Source organism: Panulirus ornatus, chromosome 37 (genome assembly GCF_036320965.1).
Source record: "Panulirus ornatus isolate Po-2019 chromosome 37, ASM3632096v1, whole genome shotgun sequence".
In the NCBI taxonomy this organism is placed as follows: Eukaryota; Metazoa; Arthropoda; class Malacostraca; order Decapoda; family Palinuridae; genus Panulirus; species Panulirus ornatus.
In genome coordinates, this window is record NC_092260.1 from 24,402,199 (window position 1) to 24,429,037 (window position 26,839).

General features: G+C 45.4%; 1 protein-coding gene across 2 annotated transcripts in view; it reads left to right on the forward strand.

The window, feature by feature from the left end:
• LOC139760604 (uncharacterized) overlaps positions 1 to 26,839 on the forward strand; it is a 108,583-nt gene that overhangs the window by 29,100 nt on the left and 52,644 nt on the right. For both annotated transcript variants that reach the window (XM_071683982.1, XM_071683983.1), the window contains exon 3: positions 8,125 to 11,914. In XM_071683982.1, coding sequence (XP_071540083.1) covers positions 8,125 to 11,914 — 3,790 coding nt within the window. The remainder of the gene's footprint in view (positions 1 to 8,124; positions 11,915 to 26,839) is intronic.

The window sequence follows — 26,839 nt, forward strand, 5'->3', positions numbered from 1 at the left end:
TTCCATTCCCCATCCTCCCTTCTCCTTCCTCCCCACTCTTCCCTCTTCACTTCCCTTCCTCTTGGCTTTTCCCATTCCCTTTAAATCTCTTTTTCTCCAAGATCAAAGTCAACATAGTCCTACAGTAATAAAATTCCTCTAGAATATATATACATGATATGTATGTATACGAACAAAGTGCATAGGAACGCGACATGTGTAGTGATCTGTCGATGATAATGTTAACTACTGATGAAATACTAAATCCAATTGATTTGTTAGGTGGATAGGTCGTTACACAGTTAGCTAGATGTCTCCACAATCGTCACAGGTTTAGGAATGGTCCGAGAAGATTACATAACAGCTCTTCTAGCATTCCATTTCCCCGTCTCATCGTCTCGTGACATCTAACCCATTGATTCACCGCTTGTCAGTTAGTTGAGTTTGAAGTCTGTGCATTGTTGCTACGTGCGGGTTGATGTATGGCAGTTCGTCTCCTCGAGAGCGCTAAGTGATCATTCCCATTTCCCAGAAGGTACAAAGTACATCGTGCAAAAAGCAATGTTTTTTTTTATTTTGAGATTCATACAGCCATTCAGACGCTGAATAAGAATGAAAAAGATATCTCTTATCGATGGTTACCCCCACCTGTAATGGTTTTTCGAGCTGTCAAAAGAGAAAAGAAAAAGACTGACGGCAAAAGATGTTTGAGGGGTAAACTTACCCTATTTTGAATACCCGTAAGGGGTAGTAGATCCTGTACGTCAAAAAAACACGAGAACAGCGTGTAGGTGGGTGTACCTTATACCTAAATGTGTACAGAGTGTCGCAACATTATAACTCGCAGAACGTTGGAAATCAGAGCGGAAGACTTGCCAAAAGTGCTCAGAGATTGGAGACTAATTCATTACCCCCATGAGAGTATTCGGAAGTACTGAGATAGATTTGTTCCTCAAGATTTCAGAGGCTAGATGTATTCCATTCGGGTCGTGTGACCGGCAGAGGTAAGGAATTGCAAGAAGAGAAATATGGGTTATTTGACTCACTCCGACGTTGCTGCTCGAACATTGATCTACTTTTTTAAACTAACAATTGTCTATAGGTCTCTCGTAAGTACTTGACCAACTCACAACTTTCTAACGAGTTCATCAGCTGTACGGACACACACACGTGTGTGTGAGTGTGTGTGCGCGTGTGGATTTTACGACTATAAATGGTTTTTCAAGTGATTAAAAATAATCGTCAAGAAAGCGTGAGGCAGGCAGGAAAGCCGTGTTATTTTTGGCGGCAGTGTGGCGTGTCACTTAGGCCATCAGTGGTGCCAACAGTGTCATCAGCCCTCCTAATGATCCACTAACCTTGCTCTCTTGTCCTTATGTTGGTAAACCTGCTGATGGAGGCCGCAGCAGACACAACAAGATGTCTACATTTGTCGTTCATTTATGGGACGATACTAAACCCTTAGATTTAGGGATTGAGGGAAGATGAGGTACAACAGTCCCTGACCTGGGACCAACTTGGGAATCAGGGATCTGTTTACATTTTTTAGGGACTACGGCAGGAATTTGGGCACTTCCCTCGGGGTCCCCAGGCATCTCTCCCACTTCCTCCTCCTCCTCCTCCTCCACCTCCCATCTCCTTCCTTATTTCGTACGTTTCCACAACATTTCACGCTGTTTCCAAAATGTTTCGTGTATAGTTTCCATCTCTTTGATACCATAGTAGAGTGTTCAGGTGTATCATCGTAGCGTGGTGTTTTTATGTTTGTTTGTTATATAATTGTTAATCGCCCGATGTCGTCATTGACTCGTTCTGTCCATTGCTTCTTTTGGTTTATTTGTTTATGATTACATTTATTTACCCAGTTTCGACTGCAGCACACTCCTTGTTGTTGTGGCAAAGATAGTGATGATTGCTTGCCATATTAGTATGGTATGGTATGGTGTGGTATGGTATAGTATGGTATGGTATGGTATGGTATAGTATGGTATGGTATGGTATGGTATGGTGTGGTATAGTATAGTATGGTATGGTATGATTTTGTATAGTATCGTATGGTATGGTATGATATAGTATGGTATGGTATGGTATGGTGTGGTATAGTATAGTATAGTATGGTATGGTATAGTATGGTACGGTATAGTATGGTACGGTATAGTATGGTACGGTATAGTATGGTACGGTATAGTATGGTACGGTATAGTATGGTACGGTATAGTATGGTACGGTATAGTATGGTACGGTATAGTATGGTACGGTATAGTATGGTACGGTATAGTATGGTACGGTATAGTATGGTACGGTAGGGTATGGTACGGTATAGTATGGTACGGTATAGTATGGTACGGTATAGTATGGTACGGTATAGTATGGTACGGTATAGTATGGTATGGTAGGGTATGGTACGGTATAGTATGGTACGGTATAGTATGGTACGGTATAGTATGGTACGGTATAGTATGGTACGGTATAGTATGGTATGGTATAGTATGGTACGGTATAGTATGGTATGGTATAGTATGGTACGGTATAGTATGGTATGGTATAGTATGGTACGGTATAGTATGGTATGGTATAGTATGGTACGGTATAGTATGGTATGGTATAGTATGGTACGGTAGGGTATGTGAAAGGTTAGGAAAAATTACATTTCATTCCACTTGATCATCTTGAATGACAGTAACATATTTAAAGTGATTGACTCATTCGTTCTTTTCTATCTTATCAAAACCTGACTTACACTAAATTCAGCATATCTTTTTAACAAGACTCTTCCAATCCTGATTCAAGAATACATTTTTTGTCTTCTTCGTAATATGATTTTCAGTTCACAGTCCAAAGGGTTAGACTGAAATTCCACGATTTAAATCTACTCTCCACAACCTGCCTCGGACCTCCATTATCTAACTTGTCACTTTGCCTTTCCCCACCAGTCTAGTATTGCACTACTGGCGACCTTGCTGAATATTCCACTCAACCCAGTTCCCTCTCAGCCCACTGAAATCCTTCCTCTAAAAGAGACATGATGTGAAGTGTGCCAAGAGCATTATTCCCCCATACGACAACACTTGAGTGTTGTAAAAACAGTGAAGTCAGAGACAGTATCCCCCCACATATCACAAGATAGGTGCCACTTTCTCACAAATACTTGAGAGATATCCCAACTTTGCTCCAGATGTTTGAGAAGTATCCTTATTTGGGTTAAGATACTTGAGAAGTATCCTAACGACGTTTCAGATACTTGAGAAATATTCTAACTTTGCCTAGTGTCAATAGTTCATTTAGTACATAACTTTTCCACATGATTCAGTCATTGTGGCTCAGTCTCTTTTGGAACCTTTTGGTACCCTTCTGTCCTCCATGTCATCATCATCCACAGCTTTGTACCACGCACGACAAGCCTGTCCCACCAACCACAATCTTGTCTCTATCTGCCACAACCTGATCCAATCTTACCACCTTTTTCTCATCTACGACAACCAAGTCCTGCTCACTACAACATTGCCACATCCACCTTTTTCACACAAGACACTTCGCCACACCCCTGCAACATCCCCACCAGATACTTCCCACCCCACACGAGGGCCACAGAAGGCCACACACCCCCATCAGACACACTCCCTAGCCAGACACCACCAGGGCCACACCCCAACTAGCCACGCTCCCCAGCCAGCCTCAGGGCAACACCTGGCCAGACACTCCCTAGCCAGCCTCAGGGCCACACCCCACAAGACAGAGGCCTCGCGTCACCAGGCTAAGAAAAACGCATCAAGGTAGTGTGCACTCCACGCGCCGGTGGGCCTCAAGGGAGGAAGATCTCTTTAGAAATAATCCACTGCATAATCAAGCTACCCTTCCCACAGCCCCACCCCTGACTTCGAACCGTACTATGACCCAGTAAGGACAAGCATTTGTATTACATGCATCAGGAAATATTTCGAGGTCGATTTAGGAGACAGAGTCCCAGATAACTGCAACAGAACCCTGAGTTATAGAGGTGGTGGAGAGGGAAAGTTACTTGGTCCATTATATCCAGTTTGTGTTGTGGTAGCTTGATCTCTTGAAATGCCCTGTTCTCTCTTCCGGAAGCAGTAGTGTGTCCACTTTTTTCTCATGTATTAACGAATGATTAATAAGCCATTTGTGTAGAGCAGTATCTACATTACAAATAGGAAGTCCTTGTTTCGACTTGGGGCAATTCCAATATGATTGTTCAATATTAACCCTTTATCCTTCATCCTTGCATCTTTTACAGTTCACTTGTAGTGCAGGAACTGCAGAAAGTCCTTAGAGAGTACCCCCCCCCCCTGTTTACCACCAGTTCATAGCCAGTTTGAGAACGTAGATGGGATCTTTCTCATTTAAATCATTTTGTGCTTATTCGTTGGAGACGCGTGACTCCCCAACAATTCACACACACACACACACACACACACACACACTGCTACCCTCACTAACAAAACGCTTCCATTAGACACGATCTGCAGGTATTCCATGCGTCTCCATGCGCTAACTCTATATCTCCCCTGCGCAGTGTCCCTTTTCCCTCCTCACCCTCACCCATACTGACATGATTATCTTCATTCTTTAAACCACTCAGCTGCCACGCGTCGCACATAGCCATACTAGCATGATAAGGCTTTTATTCCAACAAAAATCTGATGGCAATATCGTCCTTCACATCTCTTCATTTCTATTTCCTTATTCCTGTTTCACCTAAGCTAATTTAATTTAGTTCACGCATTTTTTTTTTTTCTCACTCTTGTTCCCCGAGGTTGCCTGACCATCTATCTCTAAGACTTATTTCTCGTATTGCATCACGTGAACCTTTGGCCAAAGGTCACGCCGTCATATCCAAGGGTTCTGCTGACGAGATCAAAAGGTCTCGTGCTCAAAGGTTTGAAGAAAAAGATAAAGATAATCTCCTCCTCCTCCTCCTCCTCCTCCTCTTCCTCATCCTCTGGTAAACCTCATCCTCTTCCGCCAAACATTGTATCACTCTTGTCAAATAAACCCTCATTTAGTGACCTTCCTTTCAAAATAGCTTATATATATATATATATATATATATATATATATATATATATATATATATATATATATATATATATATATATATATATATATATATCTTTCAGAACAAATTATCACAGTTTGCGCTTTTGTTTTGCATGCATTCCCAACTTCCTTTTCACCTATCCATTTCATTCTATCTTTTTTCTCACCCACTAGGGCTTTATTTGTCTGAGTGTCGATAGACAGAATACATCAATGATAATCGTTTCAATGGAGGTCACATAACAGGGGCATAGGCGGAACGATGGTTACATAAGCAAGGGGTGTAGCCGGAGCGGAGGTCAATAAGGAAGGAGATAACTGGAATCAAGTGCAGAACGTACAGGAGGAATAGGATTTCAGTACAGGAGGAACGTGACGAATACGCTCAGGAACCCATTGAACCATTATCCTTTAGGCGAAAGGGCGGGCCTGTACACACAGCAACAAAGGCCTACCTCCCATTGCGCTCTGTTCTCTTTAGATTTTCGCCTTTTACTCTTAAGTCTGTTTATCCACGAGAGAGTTTCAGTGAAGACCAGAGAGAGACAGAGTGAGAGGAAATCGAAATTAATTCTGTATATTACAGCGTCGAACACATCAATGAGAGGGGCGGGACAGACGTGGCCTTACCATGTATACAATGACGACCCCACTCGACCCTCCCCATCCTCTCGTGTCAACAGAACCTGCTGAATGATATACAGTAAATACAGAAGCAGGGTGATATCCGCCATTTTTTTTTTTCGTAAAGGTTAAACCCCAGTGATAAATTTCCTGTCTAGAAAAAAAATGTGGGTGGGGAACCGCCTTCCTTCCTCCTCCTCCCCCTCCTCCTTCCTCCAGCACAAAAAGAGCCTTAATGACTGGGCCTTATCAATGATAGGCGTACAGTAACACACCACTGAGGACGAGATGACGACGTGGATGAGAACTATATCGGCAAAAGAAGACACACAGAAAACGAACAAGTAATGGACGTTGTCACCCCCTGAGGAGACAAGAGCAAGCGAGTACGAGCCACGCCTCTGAATAGAAAAGAAAAAGGAAAAGTCACCCCCCAAGTGCCAGGGATATCTCAGCAGCGTCGTAAGCGTAGCGCCAGTGATGCTGTCTGGTGACGGTGCGTCCCGACTTAGAAGCAGCAAGTTAACCGCAGCAAAGGGGCGGCGGCGGCGGTGATGGTCGCTTGCGGTGTCGGCAACCAGACATGGCTTGCTTGGCGAGCCACATGCGGCTATCGCAGACCAGAGTCTAGCGCGCTGTAATGGGCCAACGCAGATTACCTCTCGTGCAGTAGTCACAGATACGGACGACTTATGACGCTGAGGGGAATATGGTATATGGGACTTCCCTCTCTCCCTCTCTCCCTCCCTCCCTTCCCCTCAGGAAAGACGACGTCGTTTCCCGAGCGGAGGGAAGGGAGTGGAGGGAAGGGAGTGGTGGACAGCTACAGGTACGTCTAGCGTCGTCGTGGTGATCACGTAAGTCCGTCTGGGGAAGTTCTGGGTGTTTATAAACACAGTCGCACAGGTCCCGGGGCGGCGCGGGCTTCTCGTTCATGTGGAGGGCAGATGGAGCAGCATCTACGAGCGGGAGGGGAGTGGTGGAGCGGGAGGTGAGGATGGAAAAGAGTGAGGTTGTGTCTAGCGAACTGCCTACAGATCATTATATCCCTTATATCCCTTACTGGGGGCCAAAGATGGCCATATAATGATATGCAAAAAACTAGTACATCTTTTGAAGAGGATGTCTGATCAATGTCTGTTTAATATCATTATTTTTCTATGTCATTCCTAAGACTTGCTTAACACCTTGTGACTGATGTTGCTGTTTGAGGCTAACAGGTCTAGAGGAGGAGGAGGAGGAGGGGGGGTGGTGTGTTGTTGTTGGTATGGCTGGGTGTGTGGGAGGGAGGGAGGGGTAGACTGTATACAGCCGGAAGTGTTAGGGCGTCACCCCCTCGCCTCCTCCTCCTCCCCTCCTCCCCAACAACTCCCCACCCATCAACCCTGCTATACCATCTACCCCCCCTATCCAATGTTTCACCCCTTCCCCTCACCCTTCCCCACAGTGGGAGGGGTAGGTCTGTGGAAGGGCGGTTCCCTCTCTCTCTCTCTCTCTCTCTCTCTCTCTCTCTCTCTCTCTCTCTCTCTCTCTCTCTCTCTCTCTCTCTCTCTCTCTCGCTTTTTTTTCTCATTTTAACAAATAAATTTCATCTTCATCACTTTTTACTATGGCTGTACTCTCTCCCTCGCCTCTGTGAGATCAGAACTTGAAGAGATTAATGTACAAGTAATTTGTTCGATGAATATTGACATCATGGTCACCGAGGTAAGCAGAGTGGTGCGGTACCAGAGTCTGGCCAGACAGCGGGAGTGTAGGGCTGGAGTGGGCGATAAAGAACACACACTTCAGGGGCACTCACTGTATCACATTATGGTGGCTCTGGTGTACGTCTCTCTCTCTCTCTCTCTCTCTCTCTCTCTCTCTCTCTCTCTCTCTCTCTCTCTCTCTCTCTCTCTCTCTAAAACTGACCTGACATTGGCAAGTATTAGATTTTTGAGCCAGCACGTGAGAAAAGAAATCAGGATTCATCATTTATTCTTTGTCCTTTTTTTCTGCCAAATGCAACATTTTTATATGAATTTTGTATTGGTGTAACAGGTCTGAGATAACAGAGACCCGATTGTGAAGATTTTATTGGTGCACTTGATCTTGAAACAGTGAGATAGGTATACCCTTATCTCTGAACCTTTACCGTTCTCTTATCATCAAGGATGTTTGTAGAAAATGAGAATAATTGTTATACGTACAACTAAAACATTGATAGAATTTTACGTATATTGTAATATTTTCTGCCTTTTATATATGAATGTAGAGTCAAAGTTCCCTCGATATAATTCATTATTGTAAAGCTAGAATTGGAAATTGGAAAGGAGTCTGTTAGTTTGAAATGTGCTTGGGAAAATTAGAAGAAAACCGCTGTACCTCAATCACCTCAGTATATCTATTTGGTTGATCCAGAATTATGATGACTTGAGCTCAAGTTTAGAGCCATCAGTATAAACGAGTCTATTTTCATTGCAGGGTTGACCCCAAGGATGAGGCGGTGGCTTTGGAGGAGGTAAAGGCAGCGCTTCTGAAGGCGGAGGGAGGCGAAGAGGCGCGGGTACCCGGGCAGGAAGAGGCGGCGGCGGACGGAGCGGAGGAAGCAGAGGGTGAGGCGTTTCACGACCCTTCTGCAGAGGGAGGTGAAGCTGACGAGGCTCAGCCAACCATACTACTGACGGTTCATGACCAGGACTACGCTCCAGGGCCTCCACCCCCGCCCCCGAGTCCCGGCTTACTTTGCGCCAACCATGACATTGAGTTCATCGACTCGGATGACGCGGACAACGATGAAAGAATTGCCGAAGCCTTCGGCGCAGACATCGAGTATAGCGATCAGTGGTTCGACGCCCGTGGAACGCTCACACGCTCGAAGAATGATCTAGCCCGTGTGGTTGACGACTACGATGAGTGTCGCGCCAGTAGGTATTACGATGCTGCCGACGAGTCGACTTCGCGACCCAGACAGGAGTCGTTAGTGACGCAGGAGGGCCTAAGGGGAGAGAGGGGATCACAAAAAGCTCGTGAATGGGTCAAGAGCTTTAACGAGGGGGAAGCAAAACAAGGAGAGCAAAGTCTGAAGCTTGAGAAAACCAGTGAACCTTCAAGTCTTACGAAGAGCAAATCCGAGACTCGTCTAGATGGGATTGAGGGGCAACCTGAGAAGTGGTCCAACCGGGATAAGATCTGCCTTAACGCTACGGGCGGGAAAGACGACTACGACTCCTATCTTCGCCGGGAGTACAACGCAAACGTGGGGATAAAAGAGATCGAACGGCAAAAGGCATCCGAGAAGGAAGAGACCTCCCGTAGGGAAAGCCTGAAGAAGATATTCCACGTGCGAGGGAAGTTGTCCATTAAGCCTATCGTTGACTCCCAACGATCAACCTATACAGACACGGATATTCACATAGCATCTGCACCTTATGCCCTGGCAAACACACCCGGGTCCTCAGGGACTAACCAACTCGACGGCGAGTCTCTTGATGTGTCTGACGACGGAATCAATGATAATTCTATTGATCTCGACCCCGGCAAGGAGCTGGGTCACACCGTAGGGGCGATAACGAAAGAAACCAAATCAGAAGACGGTACGAAGTCCAAGAAAACTCTCACCTGTGATGTGACAACTGTACCGGACATTGTGATCGACTCTCCGGGGGCATGCGAGAGAGAAATACAGTTCCCAAAACAGGTGGTGAGGAGGGACACTCCCGAAACAGACGATGTCCCTCTCACTCAGTCGGAAGCTGTATCTACGGAGCCAATCCCGTCTGAATCTGGCGACACTTCAACGCTAAATGAAGTCACCTGGACGGAGAACGAAGAGAGCTACAGAGGGATTGTCAAAGGTCATCAAGATCATGAATCAAAATTAATGGCAAAAGAGTCAGAAATGACAACGAAAGATCCCGATAAAGATGCAGGATCAGAGTCAGTTGTAAATGGATTCGATGCCACACAACCTAATGTGAATGAAGATAGTGTAACGGGAGAAAAGAAGGAGACATGTGAAGATGTCAAGGAGCAAGAACGACCTGATGTCGCAAAGACAGCCAAAGCTGAGTCTTCGTCAGAGGCTGGAAAGCAAGAACCAAAGAAGAGGAAGATTTCCGGAGCAAACATCTCAAAATCTATCAAGAGCTTTGCTGGCTCCCTCTTCTCTCAGCAAACGAGCAGTAAGGGCACGAAAGACACCGGAGAAGAGAAGGATGGAAACAAACCGAAAAAGAAAGGAAGAATAAGTCCATTCACTAAAGATTATCTCTTCAGAAGCTCCGCAAAAACAGCACCGACAGAAGAAGCAGTGGATGGAAATTCTCAGTCAGAGACCAAAAGTGCTCCTGAGTGTAAGAGCGATATCCAGGTTACCCAGGCGAAGGACGATCCACCCAAACACGACGAAGATAACTCGCTTACGGAGGAAGCACCAGATGCTTCCGCAGAAGACGTTACGACAACAGCAATACCAGAACAAGTGGAGGCTGGCGACGACTTCACAAACACCACGAAAAAAGAAGCCATGCCCGATCTCTTACCCCTGCCCGCGACGACACCTGTTGAAAACACACTCAGGGAATCCCCAGACAGCCTAGAATATATATCCACGATGGAGCCATATGAACAGAAGTCCATTTCCAACGAATCGTCTCCTGGGATCGAAACCTCGTTCGTGGAGGAAGGGGGCTTGAGACTGAGGAAGGACGCACTGCTGGCCATCAACTCGATGGAGAACGATGATACATCCACACGTTATTACAGTCTCCTCAGCGATCCGGACGACTCCCGCACTCCCACGACAGAAGTGGAGCAAAATCACCAGGAACAGACGCTTAGAAATGAAGTATCTCAGGGAACTTCCCTGCCAGTCGGTCCTTCTCAGCTGGAGGACATTTCGGACGTCTTAACAAATGAAGAGCCAATGCTGGACGCTGAGGTGAAAGACATATTGAAGAATGATGTACACGAAATAGGTAAGATAATCCCAGCCAAGCCTCCTCAGACGGAAAAACCAATGCTGATTGAAGAACAGACGCCAGAAAATAAGACAGTCGAAACTCTAGAGAGAGAAGTGAATGAGAGTGATAAAAGAACTGTTAAAACTACAGACTCATATGCAACTGTGAATAAACCAAGACCTCCTCAAGTGTCTACAGCACTTCCTCAGCCATCAGGGGTGACACAGAAATCATCTGCAGTAGAAGAGGTGGCGGTACGGTCAAATGAGGTAGCCCCGCCTGAAGTGCCGAAGATGAAGCTGGATGTCACTGCCCCCGTGGTCAGCCAAGAGCCTCCTAAACCAAGCCCGAGGAACAGAAAGGGGAAATACGGCTATTCCACTGCCACAGCAACCCCCACCACCACAACTGCCCCCGTTGCAACAAAACCCGACACCGAGAAACCAGAAGAGCGTGAAAACTCGGACACTTTGAACAAAAATGGAATAAAAGTACCGCCATCAAGAGTCGTCGAGAGCTCACAAATCTCGACCTTCCCCAGGCGGAGCGCTTCGTGCAAGAAAGCTCCTGCAGTGGAGCAAGAGAGAATCTCCTCAGACTCAGGGTATGCAGGTCCTGGGAGTACTTACTACGGGGGCACCGATTCGGAGCCTATTTACTGGGAAATCAGCGAGACTAAGGGAGCCCCACCCAGACCAAGTCCTCGGACCAAGAAAGGCCAGAGGACTCCGAGCGAGCCATCCCTGAGCCAGAATGTGGCCCCCTCACCACCGTCCCTCACCCCTGCACCAGCCAGCGCCGCCGCACCGCCAGAACCGCACATGGTGCCAGAGTGGATCAACAAACGGGCGCCCATCCCGAGCCCACGAACTAAAAAACAGCGATCCCTCCAGTCCCTGCCCACGGTAGTGCGCAGCGACGAAACCATGGAGGCGGTGAAAAAAAAACTTCAACTGATGTCCCACGAGCCTCTGCAGGACCTGTGCGTCCCGCAGCCCGTAGCGAAAAGGGCAGCAGAGGAGGAGGAGAGGTTCTATAGTGGTAAAGCTGCTTCTATATCTTACGGGTTCACCCCCGTGCGCGCCACCCCGCCATCGCCGCCAATGAGAGGCAGGAAGGCTTCGCAGGTGTCTCTCCCGGCGGCCATGGCGGCGGACGAGGCGCTCTGGAGGCAACAGAAGCGAAGATCTGTGCACGGAGGAGACAACAGGGGTACGAACGCGCAGCGACCGCCCTCCGTCAGGCGGTTGCGGCGCCGGACAGACCCCACCCAAGGCGCGCCCATACCGTCCCTCAAAAAGGCTGTCCAGGTAAGTCATGCCTTTCCACACTTCCCTTAAGTCTTGTGAGTTCTAACTCGGGATATGATTACACCATATCATTCATTATCTACTCAAGAGAAATTCAGTCGCAGTCATTCTCAGTGTCCATTTACCTCTTAAAAAGTTTACGGACTTTAAACTGGCCAATGATCGCACCTAGACCCTTGAATTGGGAGGGCTGTACACCCACCTGTCAGTCTTTTTCATGCATTTTCATATCATTTTCATAATCACTTCATGGTTCACTAAACATCGAAGTTTTTACTTGACTTGCAGTCATGCAATTTCCTCAACCTTTGTGTTGTTGCTGAGTCAAATAACACAGAATATTGCTGTGAGTTGACCTCGTTATCAAAGACAGAGAAGCCAGTCGATTTTGATCGTACATGAGCTCCCCTGTCAATAAAGGTCTAGTAGTCTGTCCTTTAAGTATGTAAGAATTAACTGTGCAGATGACTCTTCACCTTTACCATCAGATAGGATGATGTTCACAGGAAAGATAAGGAGGTTGAGGAGGGAGAATTATAAGCTTACCGTTATCATTGGTTCTGTTGATGTAAGATTAAGAAGGAGGATTCCAATATCGCTGACACTTAACAAATGATTATTCGTTTTTATGTATGTTTCAGCGTTATACAGATCAGTCATCATTATCCTGAAGGCCTTTGAATCTATCAGCGTACGGTGAGAAGCGAGTAGGACTGCTAGATTCCCCAATTTATAGCTGCCAGTGATCATTATATTTCTTACTTTTAAGCTCTAATGGGAAAAGAAAGGCTTAGATCAGCGTTTATATACTAAAACATTTGTGCGACAGTTTCATATTGTACGTAATGTGAAGTAGTTTGTAAATTATGGTTTCCAGTCTGTGGTTACATTGTGACAGAAACCCAGAAGTTAATATTATGCCAAACAACACATACACAGTACGATAGAAGGATCGTGAGGGGAAAGTAAGGTATACTTTGGGCAACCTCAATACTGCCCTCAGGGACCTGAAGAGTAAAGTGTTTGGCAAGGTGTACACACGACATGCATTCGACCCGAAGTGGTGGGACACCTCTCCGGTCTGACCTCCTTGTCTGAGGGATTATACGGAACGGCGAAGAAAGGGCCCAAAGGAACGGGACATGAATAGTACCAGTATTGAAAGGGACGAGTTACGACGAGAAGAGGGAGGCCCATGGCCCGTACAATTGGGAGGAAGAAGGAAAATGGGAGAAACAATATTTACATATAGATCTCAAGAGGGCCATAACAATGTTATTACAGAACAGTTCTTTGAAACGAGGAGATCTAGAACACGAGGACAAAGCGTGAAGTTAGTCAAGAACAGTGAACAGGGTGATGTGACGAAGTTGTTATTTTCAGCTGACACTTGGAACTAGCTAAAGGAAGAGGAAGTAAGCGCGACATCCACTGGAGGATTATAAGATGAAGGATGCCAGTATTGAGGGTGTGAACTTACGGGAGTAAAGGTTCTTCTACATATGTACGGTTAGTTAGAAACAAATAGGTGAAAATTGACAAACAGACAAACAAACAGTTAGACACACACACACGCACACACACACACGCACACACACACACACACACACACACACACACACACACACACACACACACACACACACACACACACACACACACACACGTACACACACTCACACACACACACACACACACACACATACACACACACACACACACAAACTTCGAGTGCTGAAGCTGGGCTCTGGATCCACATAGTAACAAGCCCAAACCAATTCACGCAATAAGAGCAAAATTATTTACGTCCGGCAGTGTACCAGGGTTTCCTACTTGCCAAGAGGCCATCAGTCTGCCTAACATTCGAAGTGGCAACCTTGACGTGATGAACATACTTTGTCCTGTTGAAGGTGTCATTCATGAGCTTTATCAGCTCACACCAGCATGACTCCCATCCTTCTGGGCTAGAGGCAGAGCTGAGGGTGCACCTGCTTAAAATGTTCTCTTGTCAGGAACCTTGAAATGGTTACAATGGTTCTACCACCAAAGCTCGGTCTACAGGACCTTGCCTTTCCACTCGTATATACCTTACAGTGTTTTCTGAGGTCTTTAACCCTTTCCATATCTCTGCCCGGGGCTCTACCTAACCTTGATGTGGTTTTGAAAGATTCTTACGACGAAGGCGTTTCTGAGGTCATCTATCCCAGCAGCTCAATTTGGGATCCCATCTTACCTATGCCTTACGATGGTTTCTGAATTCTCCTTACCCTCACAGTTTTCTCTAAGACCAGTCTGTCATATTTCACATTCTCGTTATGGTAGTAAGTACCTGGCAGAAAATAAAAGACGAAGAACAAACATTAATGTGGAAATTGGTGAATGTTGGTTCTCAAAATTCTAATCAGATTCTACATACTTGAGTTTCCAGTAGAGTCCAGTAGAGCAAGCCGGCCTCACAGGGCACCATCATGTAGGTTCATCCTCTAGGCGTCATCTTTCATTGGCTGGTTAGCCTACATGAGACACCTGGGTCGACTTTCAGCTTGGCTACGTCGTCGATCAAGGGCCCTGTGCTGCTGGACCTAACCATCGCCACAGCTGTGGTAGGGTAACGGTGGTCAAGTATGATTCAGATACTTGAAATGATTATTATAAGTAATCATTATTACGCTACCTATTCTCAAGCATGACAAGGTATGCTGAAGGTATAATAGCTCTCGTGTCTTGCCCAGACATGCCACTCATTCTGAATAATCATACTACTATCGATCTATCTAAATATCTAGCCCACTCGTAACAGCAAAGGATAAAAGAGTGACTCATGTAAGTTGAGGAGGACAGACGCTCCCGGTCACGCCACACGAATGTACCGCACACCAAAGAGGGGTGAGGGGTGAGGGGGAGAGGGACGGACTTGAAGCCCACAACATCACTGCGTGGACGATCTTAACAATAGCGACAGCGCTCGTCGCCTTCCCTTGTGCTTTGTGTCCGAGGGATCACGTCCTCTGCTCTGGTCACGAGGTCCACTCACGTACCTACAGACAAAGGATTAGACTATGGGAATCCGATAGGTCAACTCGGCGAAGCTCTTTTGGAAACGTTTGTTGCTATATACCAACTGGTCACGTGGAGGGTCGAACGTTCAGCCTCGTCCCGTAGTGTGTTTTGTTTACTGGGAAAGGGCGAGAGGAGAACGATGCGTTGCGTATCTTAGTTCACAGACTTACGAACCCTCGGTCTGCGCGCTTACGCGAACACGCGCAGAGACAAACATATCATCATCACTATCGTCCCTGGATTCTTTGCACAAAGGGGGTACTGAGGCTATAACCCCCAAGGGGAGCCAACCTCCAACTCCCACCATCCACGGACACCAGCAGCTTCAATGCATCGCGCTACACTCCCGTAGCAGCAGCGACACTTTGGATTCCTTTGAAGAGTAAAGTTTTCTTACGAGATTACTGCTCTCTCTCTCTCTCTCTCTCTCTCTCTCTCTCTCTCTCTCTCTCTCTCTCTCTCTCTCTCTGTCTCTCTCTCTGTCTCTCTCTCTCGTCAACAGAACGGCGATACAACCTCGCCAAGGCGGTTCTTCGCTCGTGGAACAGGTAGAGCAGCTTAGCGTACTTCCCCTGGAGAGAGTTTCAATGACGATAATGAAAAAAAAAAAAAAATAACGTCTCTCGTGTATCACCTACCACCCCAACATGACGTTAAGACCAACCTCAGCAACCCAGGCTCGCTTCAGCAGGATGGGGGTTGGAGGTGGGTTTTTTTGTGGGAGGGGAGAGGTGGGGGGACAGTATATTTCATCCCCCGTTAGGTACACGCTTCCCTTTTTGTAGTTCACTCTGATGTTTCTGTCTCGTTCACTCTGATGTTTCTGTCTCGTTCACTCTGATGTTTCTGTCTCGTTCACTCTCATGTTTGTCTCGTTCACTCTCATGTTTCTGTCTCGTTCACTCTCATGTTTCTGTCTCGTTCACATGACGTTTCTGTCTCGTTCACTCTCATGTTTCTGTCTCGTTCACTCTGATGTTTCTGTCTCGTTCACTCTCATGTTTCTGTCTCGTTCACTCTAATGTTTCTGTCTCGTTCACCTTGATGTTTCTGTCTCGTTCACCTGATGTTTCTGTCACGTTCACATGACGTTTCTGTCTAGTTCACTCTGAAGTTTCTGTCTCGTTTATTCTGTTATTTCTGTCTAGTTCACTCTGATGTTTCTGACTCGTTCACTCTCATGTTTCTGTCTCGTTCGCTCTAATGTTTCTGTCTCGTTCACTCTAATGTTTCTGTCTCGTTCACTCTATTGTTTCTCTCATTGGTGCCTTCCGAGTTCTGACAGATTCTGTGTTAACATCCGAATACATTTTTGAACATGAAAAGAAAAAAAAAGTAAATGATAGCCTGGCCTCTGACATGACCTCCTTAAAGGTCAGATAAAAAAACAAAAGCGTCAGTCATGGTCAAGGAGGGTCGTTACTGTCGCGCTCAATGGTCGAACCATTAGGCACAGCGATCGAACGAGAGGGTCGTTCATACGGTTCTGGTACATCTACTCTATCTACTTGGTGTTTATGAAACTATTTTTCTTTTCTCGTGGAAAAAAAGTCTTTTTTTTCTCGTGGAAAAATAGTTTTTTTTTTTCTCGTGGAAAGAATAGTCTTTTTTTTCTCGTGGAAAAAAATAGTCTTTTTTTCGTGGAAAAAATAAAGCTTTCAGTGACGTCTAAGGCTGCGGGGAGGATCCGGTTTGCCGGATGTCTGCCGACGACGAGCATAAGCCGACACACGCTTCCTGTCGCTGGTTACACCGCCCCGCCTACCTCTCCCTCCTTCTCCCTCCCTCTGGCTTATCGCATCTACCGCCGCCAAACGTTTTCCTTAGACCGGTTCCAAGATATTAAGAAATTCGAGTCATGCGCCGGGAATGAAATGCGACACAAGTTGAACTAAGAGTTCAGACGGCTTGATGTGCCGTGCGAGATTTGAAATGCGACCTATGCATGACGGTACCGTCGTGCCCAGAGATCGCATTCTCTCGATTCCTTCAAAGGTCTTAACCCTCAACCATTGTCAGGAAAAGTTAAAAAAAGAAAATATTTCATCCTCGAAGTATAGAGAGAAAACAACAACAACAACATCAACAACATCTGTGCCTTCTGACATGGTCTACGCGAGAGCTACGGCTTCCTGCCGCTTCATCCTTCTCCACCTCCTCCTCCTCACCCTTATCGCTCTTCATCGCCACCACTTCCCTTGTTTCATTCGTTTCTTGTGTGTATAGCTGAGTGGCCTCCTTCTTCACACCCGGATCCTCCCTTACATCCACCTCGTCGTCGATCTGTAGCGGAGATCCTGTTTTCTAAAGAGTGACTCAGTTGTTGTCGTCCTCCGCCTCCTCCTCCTCCTCCTCAAATAATCTTTCGTTCTGCCTGCAGCCAGCGGTCAGTTCCGCACGTAGGTCACTGACTGCATGCATATAATTCTGGCGTCCTCACCACCTCACTCCACTCCCATAGTCCTCTAACATTCGAATCCGTCCGACTTCTTCCATTCCCATAGTTCAACTGCTATATATTGACAAAGGATGCGTATTATAAAGGTTCTGCAACAGATACCCACACAAGAGTGTGTATGGGGGTCTTCAGTGAGAGAAAATATACGCTAATGGTTAAGAGGTAATTACCTCAGGACTTTGGAAAAAGAAAAAAAAAATGTCTGTTTTACAGATATTACTGCCTGATGTCTCTACGTAAATGCAGTGAGAGATCCCCGTGTCTTATATAAACAAGAGTGGGCCTTTTTGGTCGAGGGAGTCAATTAACGTCTTCTTTGACTGTTGTCATTATGCATTTACGTACATGTTCATAATTGTGTCGAATGGACAGATCTTTCATCCGTCCACATGCATAATGCTGAACGACTAAGGTTGATCGGACATTCAGCAGTCAGCTTTAAAAGTCTGTCTTCAAGAGAAAAAGTACGCCATCCAAAATACGATGAGGTAACGTTGAGTGAATGAGTGTATAACCAGTGGCAGTGGATGCTTATACAGCATGTGTGTATGTGTGTGTGTGTGTGTGTGTCAGACACACGCATGCGCACTTTACTGACATTTAGGCATCGTTGTCAGGCGTATGATGCACACTGTATAACGATCTTGAGACTTTTAACGAAACGATAGCTGTATCCATTGTCTTGTATGAATGTATCATGACTTTTGACGCGCATTGGTATAAACGAATCGGTGTTGTCATATTAAGATAATCTTGCCATATGCTGAGTTAGCAGATAACATCACTAAGATACAGAACAGTATTTTATATCATTTAACTTACAACTTAGGTACCGTGACGCGGGTGTTTATGAATAGGGTTAAAGGTAGTTATGTGGGGAAAAAATCTCATCAAAATGAAAATAAAAGAATATTTTTGACAAGATGGTAAAAGACTCATCTTCTGAGTTCGGTTTTCGTAAAAAAGAAAAAAAATCCAACCACCCCCCACCACCCCCACCACCACCTCAAAGGCATCAGTGCCCTCATCTTCGATTGCCATTAAAACTGTAAGGGGGTGGGGGGGGAGGGGGGGTGACTTTATCACACCCCGTTGGAGTTTCCACACCATGGTCGATGAAGTGAACAAATTTTTTTTTTTCGAAAGATGCAAAGGTTCTCGAACACGCTGAGGCCACAATATGACACTGATCGAGGAACTTGTTAAAGAGAGACGTAAAGAAGTGTGTATCTTCCCAGAATAAAATTTTGGTGGATGATTGGAATGAAATGAGTGAGGCAACTGAGGAGAATGACAGCCATACAGAAGGTTTAAAAAAAGCTGTAAAGCAGTAGATGATGATGATGATTCAGCGGAACGTTTCTGGACAAATGAAGCAATTACGTACCAAAACGTTCACCTCTTTTAAGAAGACAGGAAGTGTGCACGTACACTGGACAGGTCAACCCTACACGTTTGTTTTACATAACAAATGGGGTTAATTAGCGACTTAAAAGTGTAGTTTAAAAGAAGGTTTATCTTAATATGATAGGCTTAATAACAGCACACTGATGTACACTAGCATATATATATATATATATGTATATCGTTAATGTCATTCCTCTAGCCTTTCATGCACTTGATTGTATATACAACAAAACGTTTGTGAACAGAATATTAAAAAAACGCTGAAATAAGTTTCGGTGTCAGTGATTATTGAGGAAGTGATATATAAAGTACAAATGAGGAAATCACAATAGCATGCATGGCGATTGAAGATAAGGTCGTTTCACGTGAAGTAACAATGTGGGATACATGTCTTACAAGCAGTTTGGGAACTAAATGCCGAGGCATGAGGTAAGACAGGGCCTGCTGGACCAGGAAGGCTTGGTATATAACGAATCTTCGTCACTGAGTTTATTCACAAATTTCTGGTCGAAAAATCTGTATGGGTACGTTTGAAAAGGGCAGAGCAGTTCGCCTTCACACAGTTCAAAACAGACTGGATATTTGAATTGTCTGTGGTGTACAAGAAGATACCACTGTCTATGTTGAGTGGTGAGATGGGGGGGAGGGGGTTCAGGAACATGCGATAAGTTTTTATAATTACTAGCTTGTGAACGGTAAGAACAGGACATAAACAGCCTTGGCGACTCCACCCAGGAGGTGAGCACAATAAACCTAGTGAAGGTGAACCAGCGATCAATATTCGCAGCGACCTAAGGTGATCTTCACAGTGTGGGTGGATGTTCTTGGATGTAGTGGTTCTCGGCGGATAAAGACCTTCATAATAGGATCCGTGTCACATGTCAAGGCATATGAAGTTACGAATACAGTACACAGGTGTCGGATGAACTCCAGCCCCTTCCATTTTCTGTGGAAAATTAACCATCATTAATTCGTTATCATTTCGTTACTGCAAAGGTATTTGCTGAAATAGTCACATAGATAAGCATACTAAGGGCTCATGGGAATTCTACCACATGGAAACTATTTTATTATTAGTATCGTTATCATCATTAATATTGTTATATTAATTCTGTTATTGTAAATATTAATATTCTTATCACTGCACCTTTATCTTCACTATCCTCTCTCATCTTAAGAGCAAAACCTAACATTTTACTACCCTTACCTATACTAAGTTGGGTTTACTATACTCATCTTCATTACACCTTTATCTTCGCAATAGTCTTATCTTTACTAAGCTAAGTTCAAGGTACTGAATCTTATGTTGGATCATTCTGTATCCGCTGTACCCTCTTTTCACTGCCCCCTCATCCTCACAATACCCTTAGCTTTCGACCGGCCTTGGAATTAGCTTGGGTCGTATGTTGACAGTTACACTCATCCTCACTACCCTCTCACGACTTTCATCTTCACCAAGGTTGGTTTCAAGGCCGGTCGACCCCCCCCTTTTTTTTGTACAAACTCAGACACAGTCATACACACCCAGTCTGCTGGGTATATATATATATGTAGCTAATGCGACTTCGTGTTTAGGCCCTGTGCTGACAGTGTAAGTTGAGCGTGAAGTCATCGGATATGAAGACACAGTTTCCAAGGGACTGGCTGCTTTTGTGCATGCTTGAGCAAGAGCCCAGTACGAGCCAACTCCTGGCAAAACATTTGTAGCTCTTTGAGCAGGACGGTGCGACCGTTGGGCGTGACGGTACGACCCTTGTGTGTTTAGAAAACGGTCGTATGACCCTTCGGGATCACAAAGGCGCGACCATTAAGCATCGTTAGGTGTGAGTGGCCTTAAGTTTAAAGACCTGACGTTTTAAAGGTCAGGTTAGAATTACGTCATTGTACCCGAGGGTCATGCCCTTTGTGCTCAAGGGTCGTACCGTCGTACGCGAGGGCCGTATTGCCGGGCTTATGGGTCGTACACCATCATGCTTTGGAGTTTTAATCTCCGGATTGTACCTGGGAAGTCCATCGTTTGAAATTCCAATGGTTGTTGGCTCGTTCGTTTGGGGACGTAAGCCCTATACCAACTGCGAGGGTTATTAAGGGTGTCCATGTCATGCACATACACTCTCAGTATACGTGTGACTCGGTACGCTGTCATACCCGTGTTTATCCATAGTCTGTTGTTACCTGTTACGTCACGCTTACGTTCTCCGTCGTTTTTGGTCTCCATCCCAACAGTCCAACAATCATGGTTTCATGTGACAATTGTATTACCTTCTGAAACATTTTTTTTTTTGACAAAATGATAATATTATGTGTTATAGGAAAGAATCATATTAGTATTGTAAACACAGGAACAATAATATTCTTGCGCCGAAGCCGAAGCCACAGAGGGTTTCGGGATGCTCGTAAATAATCCCTCGTGACGTCATTCAGAAATACGGCCTCTGATTGGCTGGCGTTAAGATTCCCTTTAATAATGCATGTTACGATTTAACACATACATAAAGATGTAAAAAAAACTGCTTTTACATACAATGAAAATCTCTGAAACGAATATATTTAATGACGATTGATGATAAGCTGCAGGCAGGATACACGAGGATCCGAACAGAAAATTCGGAGATGTGATTGTTATACTTTGATCCACAGGCAGAAGATAGAACAAACAAAGGATAAACCAAGTATTTAAAAGTATTCTTTTCTTTTCTATTCTAGTACAAGTTGGTACGATATTCTTTAAAGTGTCGTAGAGAGAGAGAGAGAGAGAGAGAGAGAGAGAGAGAGAGAGAGAGAGAGAAACACAAGATGTTTATCTCTTCGATGCTTGCGCGCGACGTCTCAATTGTATTATAAAAAGAGAACGGCGAAATAATGGCTGCTAACATTATAAACCGCTATTCAGTGGAGATACACTATAATATGGTGTTACCGGACTCCGCTTGTTCGAAGTCACATCGCGCGTAAATAAGTTACTTCAGCGAGGCTGTATACTTAAGAGTAAAGTCTCGTCAGAGAATCTTTCACTCCTTTCAAGTCCACATTTCCCTGCTACTGTAAGTAACGCAGTCTTTGGGCTGCAAGAAGCTTTAGGAAGATGTCCTTGTGTTAATTGTCTGTGAATTATATTCACAATACGGTTGCTCGTCTGTGGCCGAAGGAAACAGGGAGCAGGCCATTTCTTACCGTTGATTGGTGGTTTGACTTCGACGAAGCTGATTGGTGGAGCTTTTGAGGAGAAGTCTCGCTGGCAAAACCGATTAGAAAAGAAAAATAAATGAGTCTTATACAGTACCTCATCGTACGTACAATGCCTATATTATCTCAAACTGGAATTGTCAGTATGTTAAATGATATCACATGGTATAACACAGTTCCTAACATACAATAGCCATCTCCAGAGTATTTCATAATGTCCTTACAAGGATTTAAACCCCTATCGCTGGCACCCACATCAGCCAATCATCACAGATGCTGCCATTAATCAACCCCTCTCTCCTTTGGTGACCGTTCGTCAGATATCAGTGATTGAGACGAGGTTTTCTTCTTTGTTTTATATATATTGGCATCAGGTGCCCTATTATTGTACTGAAGTTCGGTGAAACTAACATTTTTCAACGTTGTTATTTCCCTCGCTCCCTATGACATATTTTAAATTCGCCATTTAACCGCACGTGTGCTATACTTTAGCTTTTGCTCGTGACATCAGTACAATTTCTGAATAGCTGTCACTCCTCGTTATGTTACTGGCTTTGTAGACGGTAATGCGATGCCTCGGTATCAAGGTTACCTCGACGAATAGCGCCGTGACAAAGGGAGAGGTTTTTTTTTCTACCCTATCAGACTAGCATCGCCTCCTTAAGATATCAAGTTTCATTTTGTCTTATGATCGATTTACACGACTTTTTTTTAAACGATCACAAAAGACTTTACGTAATAATGTGTAGCATATCTTCCAAAATGTGTGCTTTTCACATATGTGGATACGGTGAACGTCAAATTTCGATATGCTATGATTTCTATGATGTTTGGATGTTACTGTGTTAAGGTCTAGTTGGTATATAGTTGTTCCTCTATCTCGATTCCAGTTTTGGTATCTGTAGCAGCCTGTATGTTTCTCAGAGGATATCAAGCCGCGGTACAGCAACTTTCTGAACTGTCGTTAAAAAAGATCTTCAATTTCAGCTTCGATATGAAGGAAAAATGGTAACGCAGATCTCATTTTGTAACTTAACATGATACATGACTGGACTCTCAAGCCACATGAGACGTCTCTTTAGGCAAACAAGTCTGTTGACTGTCCTGGACAGGCGCATCAACGTCGATAATCATATCTTTATAATATCATATCTTTATAATGAGGAATGAGGTCTCTTGTACCTCAAGGCAAGACAGTCTTGGGGGACTGGAGTTGCCAGCTAGTGGGAGGTAGGCTACGTGACTCCCCAGCTCTAAGGACCATCCTCCTCCTCCTCCTCCTCCTCCTCCTCCTCCTCTTGCACCAACAACGTCTCTCATCAGGACGGACCAGCAGCTCTAGAATACCTCCGTCTCATAAGCTGTTGCCGGTCGTGCTCTGAGGCCGTGTCCTAGGATCATCAAGAATCCACCCTTGGTTCCCCGTCTGTGACGAAGATGCATTGCTGTCGCTTATGTGCTGAATTCTCTTAGCTGTTCCACCGTCGTCTTCGATACTGCATGATGCTGTGACGACCCTCGGCATCGCCTGACTCGGCTTATGGTTGTGCCTCGTCGGCGAGGTTATGACACTGAAGGAGATTCTCATCGAAGAACTTCTCACTCCATTGGAGCCCACCCATTCCCTGCTACTGACTGCAGCGAATCAATCGAGCTGCATCCGGAGAAGGTGTCACCATCCATCTTGCATATAATTGTCAGAAAAACCCACTGCAACCCATCGACCGTCGGGCGCCGAAGAACCTGGAAATTCCTCTCTCTCTCCTGTAGCTGCATTGGTAGGGCTCCTGAGCGAGTACCTAAAGTGTATGTGTGTGTGTGTGTGTGTGTAAAACCCTCGTGCATACGTCACATCCTCTCCCGCCACCTGCGTTCAAGGGCCCCACTTAACTGAGTTTCGTAGACTCTATGTGTGTGTGTGTGTGGGTGCAGCTGTGTGCCCTCGCCATCAGCAGTGCCATGTTAGCTGTGAGACGACAGTGACAATAGAATGCCTCATGCCTCACAGAGGGGAAAAGCTCCTGCTTAGCCCCCAAGTCTTGGTATGAACAGTGCACTACCAGTTACATGGATGATTAGTTCGAAGATCATGCCGTCACACCCGAGGTCGCACCCTAATGAGCCCCTGATGGTCAATTTAAAGATCACACCATCCTATCATGCCCAAGGATTGTACCGTCGTGCTCTCCAGGGTCGTGCTTCGTGCTCTCCAGGGTCGTACCGTCGTGCTTTCCAGGGTCGTACCGTCGTGCTTTCCAGGGTCGTACTGTCGTGCTCTCCAGGGTCGTACCATCGTACTGAAGGGATGAAAGACTCGCCAGTTGCAAGTAGATCATGTAGATCTTTCTTCTTTTTCTCTCTCTTACTCTACTTCCTCCTCCTGCCTCCTCCTCCTCCTCCTCTCACTTAGCCACGTTGGCTAGACAGAGATTATATTTATACACATTCCAACCCTAACATCATGAACATCATTCCACCAAACAATAATCACACCAGTGAGAACCCCCGAACCTTCTTACACATGGTGATAAACTCGTCTCGTAGGCAAAGACCATGCGTTTTTTTTTTTCTGAGAGAGAGAGAGAGAGAGAGAGAGAGAGAGAGAGAGAGAGAGAGAGAGAGAGAGAGAGGTTCTCTGTGTAGATCTACTCCCTCCCTACTCGTCCTCCCTCTTCCCGTCTCCACCCAGTTCCTCCAGTGTGACCACCCCTCCTCCTGTCCTCACCTTCGTTCACCTTCTCAGCCGAACGGTACAAAAAAGCCTTGACGACGAGGGAAAATGTTCTCTCTCTCTCTCTCTCTCTCTCTCTCTCTCTCTCTCTCTCTCTCTCTCTCTCTCTCTCTCTCTCTCTCTCTCTCTCTCTCTCATCAACAACAACAACAACAACAACGATTTCTTCGTGTACTCAAACACAATGCTCGGGAAGAATGTACTGGGTAATCAAGAATGTCTTGTATATATTTTGAGCAAGGTGAAATAATTCTGACCTTAGGTTGCTGTATTCTCAAGCGGGTGAGATAGTCTTACGTATGTGGTGAGTTATTTGCATGATCTGTGCTTGCAGATTGTGGCATTGCAGTTTTACCCTCGAGTCGGTATGACGATCGTGCGCTGTTTGTAAATAATCTGTTGAGCACAGCAGGTAATGTGTGTGTGTGTGTGTGTGTGTGTGTGTGTGTGTGTGTGTGTGTGTGTGTGATACTTGGTGTGGATAGGTCGTCTGTGGGTAGGTTCATTGTAGATTATCGGGTGGGGTAGTGGATAGTGGATAGTTTTACTTGTAGACGGTGCGTGGTGGGTGGACATAACGCGTGGGTAGATGGTCATCTGCGGATATGTTCGTTAAAGATAGTGGGCGTTGGGTACTGGATAGACACACCCTAGATTGACCTTGTATGGATACGATGAACGTCAGTAGCGGGTTGGCTTGATTATAGGATTTTTCTGGTGACGTCAGTAGCTCTTCAGAATCAGTTATCCACAGTCCTTGAATCACTTGCCATCCCAGTTACCTTACTGAAAAGCTTATGTATTTACACACGGTTTACCTCTCGAAAAGATTATCATCATTTCGAAGCTTACCAAAACTTTTTGGGGGAGTTGATGTCTATATGTTCCTATCGACACTCTTTTATGAGGATGTATGTAGTCTAATTCCTTATGTGGAAGTGTGTGTCTTAGCCCATTCATCTTCTTTCTAAACCCCCCTTGAGGACGAGGTCACTATCCTTGAGCACGATGGTGTACAACCACTGAGAACGAAGGTTCAACCCTTGAGCAAGATGGTCCGATCCTTGAACACGAAGGTACAACCTTTGAACACGACGGTACAATCCTTAAGCACGAAAGTACAACCCTTGGACACGACGGTGCGATCGCTGAGCACGACGGTACGATCCCTAAGGACGACAGTGCGATCCCTGAGCACGACATTGCGATCCCTGAGCACGACATTGCGATCCCCAAGCACGACAGCACGATCCCTGAGTATGATGGTCGGGTCTTCAAGATGATCCTTAAGGGTCAAGTCAGTTAGCAGACCAATATACTTAAGGATCCTCCCGTCGAGCTCTAGGATCTGAACGTCGAACTCAAAGGAACGCAACGTCGAGTTCAAGGATCGTAACGTCGAGTTCAGGTGTCGCACCATCGAACTCAGACGGTCATGCACACGTTACTTTGTTCCTTCCAGAGGATGTGAGGGTCCGTCTGTATTTTGGTCTTTGTTAAAGTTCCCCCCCCCCCTCCCACAAGGATGATGTATTAGTGGTATCCAGTTAAGGCCACGCAGGTCTCCGTGCTACCTATCTTCTCCATGAGGATCGCTCCTCGGTGGAGGGCCACATGGCAGCAACATAGCGTCATATCCTTTGGCATATCAAGGAGAGGAGGAGGAGGAGGAGGAGGAGAAGGAGAGGGATTACACCCCCCCCTTGGCACACTTTGTATCCTTACATCGGGACGATTGCGCTCCGAGACAGTACTTCAGTGGCTCAAGTTTTCCCTCCTGCCTCACCCACACGTAAGGACGCATTAGGATGTCCGACAGAATACTGGACAGAGTCTGTGCGTGAGGCCAATTCACCTGCGCCATTTCACGGAAAATGTTAATGTATCTGATGCAGTGAAACAAAGTACGTGACTGGAATGAATACACTTACAATCATTAGTAATCTAGACTTGCATTTTGTGTATTTGTTATCTTGAGTACATTATACTTGCATTATCTACTTTATGTATCTACACCTATTGTCTTGAATACATTATACTTGCATTATCTACTTCATATAGTTGCACCTATTATCTTGAGTAC